The sequence below is a fragment of the Leishmania mexicana genome, chromosome 7 (genome assembly GCF_000234665.1).
Source record: "Leishmania mexicana MHOM/GT/2001/U1103 complete genome, chromosome 7".
NCBI classification, from domain to species: domain Eukaryota; phylum Euglenozoa; class Kinetoplastea; order Trypanosomatida; family Trypanosomatidae; genus Leishmania; species Leishmania mexicana.
The window spans coordinates 98,116-104,509 of record NC_018311.1 but is presented as its reverse complement, the minus strand read 5'-3'; the positions used below and the strand labels follow the sequence as shown (position 1 = coordinate 104,509).

At 63.0% G+C, this 6,394-nt stretch overlaps 2 protein-coding genes across 2 annotated transcripts; both read left to right on the top strand.

Moving 5' to 3' along the window:
* Positions 1 to 128: 128 nt before the first annotated feature.
* Positions 129 to 1,322, top strand: LMXM_07_0270 (acetylornithine deacetylase-like protein; the record flags this gene model as incomplete). Its single annotated transcript, XM_003872122.1, has 1 exon — positions 129 to 1,322. One exon carries the CDS (start codon positions 129 to 131, stop codon positions 1,320 to 1,322), a length of 1,194 nt encoding a protein of 397 aa, XP_003872171.1.
* Positions 1,323 to 3,396: 2,074 nt separating this feature from the next.
* Positions 3,397 to 4,500, top strand: LMXM_07_0260 (homoserine dehydrogenase-like protein; the record flags this gene model as incomplete). Its single annotated transcript, XM_003872121.1, has 1 exon — positions 3,397 to 4,500. The coding sequence occupies one exon, from the start codon at positions 3,397 to 3,399 to the stop codon at positions 4,498 to 4,500; it is 1,104 nt and encodes a 367-aa protein (XP_003872170.1).
* Between the last annotated feature and the right edge of the window lie 1,894 nt (positions 4,501 to 6,394).

Here is a 6,394-nt window from a genome sequence, read left to right as displayed (position 1 = left end):
TGCCTGCCTCCTCCTCTTCCTCCTCTCTAGAAATTCGTCACGCCATTCTCTGCAGCCGCTTCTATCGCTTCCTGGGATTCTGCTTCCGCTCGCTATCGACCCCACACTCCGGCCGCTCTCCAGGAACAATGGCCTCCCTTCAACATGTGCGTGATATGCTGGCGAAGCTGGTTGGCTTCGAAACGGTAAGTGCGCGCACGAACCTGCCGCTGATCGAGTACGTGCAAGGGTACCTTGCGGCGTGCGGCGTGAAGCACGTGACGGTGATGCGGTCGGCGGACGGGATCCACGCAAACCTGTTGGCGACGCTGCCAAGCGCGGATGGCAGCGTGGAAGGCGGGCTGATCCTGAGCGGGCATACCGATGTTGTGCCAGTGGACGGGCAGAAGTGGGCAAGTGACCCGTTCGTGCTGACGGAGCGCGATGGCAACCTTTACGGGCGCGGGTCGTGCGACATGAAGGCGTTCATTGCGGTGTGCCTTGCACTTGTGCCGGAGTGGGTGCATGCGCCGCCGCGGAAGCCTGTGCAAATTGCGCTGACGTACGACGAGGAGACGACGTTCGACGGCGTGCGACAGCTGATGCGCGAGCGGGGAAGCGATCTGAAGAAGTGCGAGGGCTGCATCGTTGGCGAGCCGACAATGCTGGACCTCGTAGTTGCGCACAAGGGCATCTTCTACAGCTACATCACCTTCAAAGGCAAGGCTGCGCACTCTTCGCTGCAGACCGCCGGGTACAACGCCATCGAGCCTGCGATGCGCGTGTTGCAGAAGCTTTTCGAGATGCGTGATCGCTTCGCCCGCCAGGGCCCCTTCGAGGAGGGCTTCAACATCACCCACACGACCCTCTGTCCGGCTCTCACGACCGGCGGCAACGCCATGAATACCATCCCTGCAGAGTGCTCGCTGGGCTTCGAGTTCCGCAACGTGCCATCTCACCCTGCATCTGTTATTAAGGAGGAGGTCTGGGACTTCATCGGCGCGGAGACGGAGCGCGTGAAGCTGGCGTGCCCGGAGGGAGGCATGGAGGTGGTGAAGCGCGGCGAAGTCGCGCCCTTTGGCGGGAATAAGGATGCGTCGGTCGTGAAGGCCCTCCTGGCTGCCAACCCTGAGCGTCCGATGGTGACGAAGGTATCTTTCTGCACAGAGGCGGGCGAGTACCAGGCCGCTGGCATCAACTCCGTTGTGTGCGGCCCCGGCAACATTGAACAGGCACACAAGGCGAACGAGTTTGTGTCGCTGGAGCAGCTGGACAAGGGCCTGTTGGTCATGCGGCGCGTGGTGCAGCTGATGTGCGGCGGGAGCGAGGCGAGCCAGCTGTGAGCGTGTAGCTTGCGGAGTGGTGCAGGCTACGCCGGTGGGGGCCGAGTGAGGGTGGCGCCGAGGCTGCACATGGCGGTGTTGGCTACGCCTGCTCTCGCTGTCTACATCCATCTTTCTCTACGCGCTCACGCCCGCCGCACGTCCTCTCTCTCGTTCTCGGCGTGTGCCCCATCGCACGAGCATCGGGGTGCTGCACGCCGGCAAGCAGTCTTTAGCGGAAAGGAAAAGTGGCCGTGCAACGACTGCGTGCGGGAGGTGTATGTGTGTGTGTGTGTGTGTGTGTGTGTGGTGTGGGGTGGGTGCTGCACCCGATCTTTCGTCGTCTCCCCCTTCCCTTCCCTCATCTAAAAGTGTTTTCCGCTTCCCCACCGCGCGATATGTTTACATGCGGGCATCCGTGGCTGCACGCCACACGCGCTCCCCTTCTCTCTCCTCTCCCCCTCATCCTCCGCCTGTGTTGGGTTGATGTGCGACTACTGGCCGTTCTCTTCCCTATACATCTGCGCGTCCATGAATTCGCAGAGTCTCTGACTCGCTTCAGCCCTTTTCCCGTTATCGCTTGCTCTTCCTCGGCACGCACGCACACGCACGCACATGTCGGTCTGGGCTGCTAATCCTCTCTGACACCGCGCACGCTGCACACCATTCCCTCCCTCCCGACGTCTGCGCGTGTGCTTGTCTACGTTTTGTGTTTTCTCTTCCGTTCTTACCGCGGGGTCGGTGTGCTGGCGCTCGTGCGGTACCGCGAGCAGCCCCCCCTCCCCTCCCCGCCAAATGCCGAGCCACTACTGGTGGTGCCGGCGTCAAGTGCCTACGACGTGGGCGAGTCAGCGCGAGTCATCGCTGCGGATGTCGGCGGGCGGGCCCTGGACGGCGTGGGCGTCGGGGCGAGCTGCGGCAGTGAGCGTGTTTGTGGGTATCATCGGATAGGCAAAAAGTGTCCGCGTGACTCGAGCGCATGCCACCCAACCCCCGCACCGCCTGCTGGTGTGGGGCGCCTGCGAGCCACCCCCCGAGAGGGGAGGAGGATGCACCACGTTGCGGCCTGCCTGATGGGGGAGCGGCTGTGCGGCGCCCTACGAGGTGCGGGGTGGGTGGGCAGAGTTTGAGGGCAGGGGCCGTCCTCGGGTGACTGGGTCGGCGCACTGCCGTGACGCGTGTCTACCAGTGCCTCGCACCACGCGGATGGGGCCCGTGACAGGGTCGGCGGTGGCGCGGCGTTGGACCTCACGCTGTGCGGCAGAGGAACAGGGCACACTGGTGAGCATGGTTTGCATGTCTTCCGTGCTTCTCTAACTGCCTCTGATGGGGTTGTGCTCGCGAGGGTCCAGCCATGATGTACTTCCTGCGCAAGGTTCTCGGGAGGGCCCCATGAAAGGCTCACAGATATACGCGCACAGTCATCTGGCCACCAAGAAAGCACCGCGGTGGTCACGACCGCCACCCGCCACCTGCCCTCCTTCTTCTGTCCGCCACGTCACCCGCTCGCCGTCCGTTTCTAGGGGACCGTCTCGGCGTAGTCACGGCGCGAGTGTCGCGGAGAGATGGGGCATGTCTGTATCGGCGGACGACAGACCGCAGACCCATCCGCATCTTGTTTAGTCCGACCGCTCACGACGCGTATCATCTCGTGTCCCATGTGCACCAGCCCGCGGCCGCCGCTGCCCAGTTTCTCCCGTCCCTCCTCCTTCGCCACAGCTGTTCCTGTACACGCGCGCGAGGCACCGCCTCATCGTGAGCCGCTCCTCTGCGGCTAAACCACGGACGCGTGCGCACACGCATGTGTTGTGGCTGTGCTCCGCCTTATACGTTCTCTCTCCTTGTTGCTCTTCACATCGCTACGCTGTGGCCACGGAGGACCGCTGCAGCGCATGCGCCACCCCTTCCCACCCTCGTCCATCCCCACGCACCGCCTTTTTTGTTCGCGCTGTCTTCGTAGTCGCGGGCGGCCACACTGGGTGTCACCTTCCCTGCTCAGGGGCGATTCGGTAGCACGCACCGACGCGCCCCTGCCCCCTGCAACCTCTCAAGCACCTCCACGCGCCACCCCTGCATCATCCTTCTCATCACCAGCATGACCGTCGTTCGCGCTGCCCTCCTGGGCTTCGGTACCGTAGGGCAAGGCCTCTACAACGTTGCGCAGCAGCGCCGTGAGCAGCTCAAGCAGAGGCTCGGCGGCGCGGAGCTCGTCATCGTCAAGATTCTCGTGCGCGACCTGCGCAGACGAAGTCGCGTCTTGCCGGACGGCTGCGCGAGCGATGCAAAGTTGCTCACGGACAACATCGAAGACGTCTTCCGCGCTGACGTGCAGGTCATCTTCGAGGCGACGGTGGGCGAGGAACCGGCTTTCACGTACCTCCAGCGTGCCATTGTGGAGCACGGATGCACGGTGATCACAGCCAACAAGGTGATGTTCGCCCGGTATGGCGCTGCCCTGCAGGAGCTGGCCGCCTCGTGCACCCCGACATCGTCATCGTTTCCGGCGACGCGGGTGTATGTTGGCTTCGAAGCGACGGTTGCCGCCGGCGTCCCGATCATCAAGACGCTGCAGAACATGTGCCACGTCCAACAAGTGCGCAAGATCGAGGGCATCGTCAACGGCACGAGCAACTACGTCCTTACAGAGCTGCGCGAGCACCCGGAGAAGAGGTTTGAGGAGGTGTTGAAGAAGGCACAGGAGCTGGGCTACGCAGAGGCGGACCCTACCAACGATGTCTCCGGCCAAGACGCCTTCATGAAGCTGCTCGTGATGGTAGCCATCGCCTTCGGTCATCAGCCGAGCCGCTCGACCATCCCGGTGACGGGCATCGACAGTCTCACGCCGGAAATGCTGCAGGACGCGAGGGCGAAGGGTCTGCGCTACCGCCACGTGGTGAGCGCTGCGATGGAGGGGGGCGTGACGTCGTCTTGTGCTTCCAAGTCGTCAGCAGCGGAGGGAGAAGAGACTCAGTCATGTACGCGGCCGCCGCACGAGCACCTGACATGTTCGGTCAAGCCGATGCTGCTGGGTCAGGAGCATCCGCTGTACTACATGGACGGCACGACGAGCGCCGTGTCTGTGTGGACGGACTACCTCGGCGTCGTGACCATCTCCGGCCCTGGAGCCGGCATGTACTGTACCGCCAGCGCCATGATGGAGGACTACGCGGTGTGGATGGAGGCGTCCCGTCGCCCGTAGAAGTAGGTCGAGTGCAGCCGTGGGTGATGGAGGGAGAGGGAGACCTGTCCAGAAGCAGAAGCGGATGGGCGATACCCGCGGGTAGAGCACTCGCACACCATCGCATGATGGCTTCACTGCGCATCGTCTCCCTTCCCTCACGCACAGACACGCACACGCTTGTCTCCGCCCGCGCGAGAGGATGCGCTGAGCGAGGGGAAGAAGGGAGCACGCAAAGGGGGAAGAGAGAGAGAGCAGTGCAGTTCAGCCGTTGTTACGACGCACAACGACAGCGTCGCATCATCTGCAGCCGGAAAGACTTGGAGTGCTACAGAAGGGGGGAAGATGCGGGGCACGCGGACACGTATTCGCTGTGGCTGTCTCGCATCTTATGGTCAGCATCGCCACCTGTCCCCTTCTCTTTCCTTTGTGTTTTCTTCGTTGTCTCCTCGGCCCCTTACCTTACGTGCGCTCTTCTTACGGTTTGGCGTCTCGTGCGTGTGTGTGTGTGTGTGCCATGCGCCGGTGGGTGCGCTTCTCTCGCCACCTCTCTCCACGCCGCGTTCTCCCTCGCGACAGCGCATCGCTGTCCGCCCATTGCCTGGTGCTCATTTTTCATGCTTGTGGCTGTGGTGGTCATCGCTGCTGCCTCCCCTCAACCACGCTCCTACCGCGTATCGCCACATGCGTGCTGTCGCCCTTTCTCAGGGTCTTTCTCGTCGTTCTTCGCTGATCTCGCTATCTTCGTCGCCCCCTCTGTGTGGCTATGCGCACCTGCAGCAAGCACTGCCTCTCTCCCTCCCTGCGCCTGCGTGGCCTCTCCAACACCGGTGTCGGTTGTACCTACGCAGAAAGCAAGAGCGAGAGGCCCACACAAGCGAAGCGGAAGGGCCGCAGTGCAACAGCTGCACGTTCCTATGGCTGACAACTGCAGCCTGTGCTTCTCTCCACACCGTGCGTGGACATGCATGTGACACCAGCCGTACCACACGATGCACGACGAGTGCGTTCCCGCTGGTGTCGCTGGCGGTGCCCTTTTTCGTCGCGAGTGTGCGTGCATGCTTGCTCGGGTGCCCAACCCTCCACGTCTCTCTGTCTGTCGCCCTCCTCTCTCTCTGCGCGGCCCCACCCCCTGGCGCGTGCGTGTGCTCTTGCCTGACTCTCGTCTCGTCCACCATTCACCCACATCACCCTCGCGGCGGACGGCGGCTTTCAATTATGTCTGTCGTTGCCCCCCCCCCCAGCGCTCCTCTCGCTGACTTCGATCAGCACCTCGGAGCCGTGCACCTTCTCGTTCTTCTACCTCCACCGTCACCGGCACCGCCCAACTCAGCACACAAGTGTGATCGCGCCAGCACGCTCAGGGCCCTTCTGGAACACGTCCGTCTTTACGTTGTACACACACACACACACACACACGCAGAGATACGTGCACTCGTCCCCTCCCCTCCCCCTCCTTCGGCGACAAGGTGGTGACACCACACTGCTTGTGGGACCACAGCGGCAGCGGATGGAAAATCACGCTGGCTCAGGGGATCACTCCACCTCCAGTCTCTCCTCCCCCACCCCCTCGCTGTCGTTTGGAGACAAGCCGTGGTGGGAGCTGATTGCGGCAGCGGCCGTGTACTACGCACCTTCGTGTGTGCGAGTGTGTGTGCCGCCCCCGAGCTCCCGCGCCCTTCTCGCGCTCGTTTGAGAGGAGGTCGCTCGCCTCCGCGTCATTGCCGTTATTTTGTTTGCTTCCTACCTCTATATTGCCTCTCCCCTCTCCGAGCTTGTCGATGCATCTGTCGCTGCCTGCCCGCCCGCCCGCCCGCCCGCCTGTGTGTGTGTGTGTGTGTGTGTGTGCGTCTGTGCATGTGAGGGCACGAGCGCACGTCATTAGGCTCTACCCGACACGGTAGCGAGACACTCC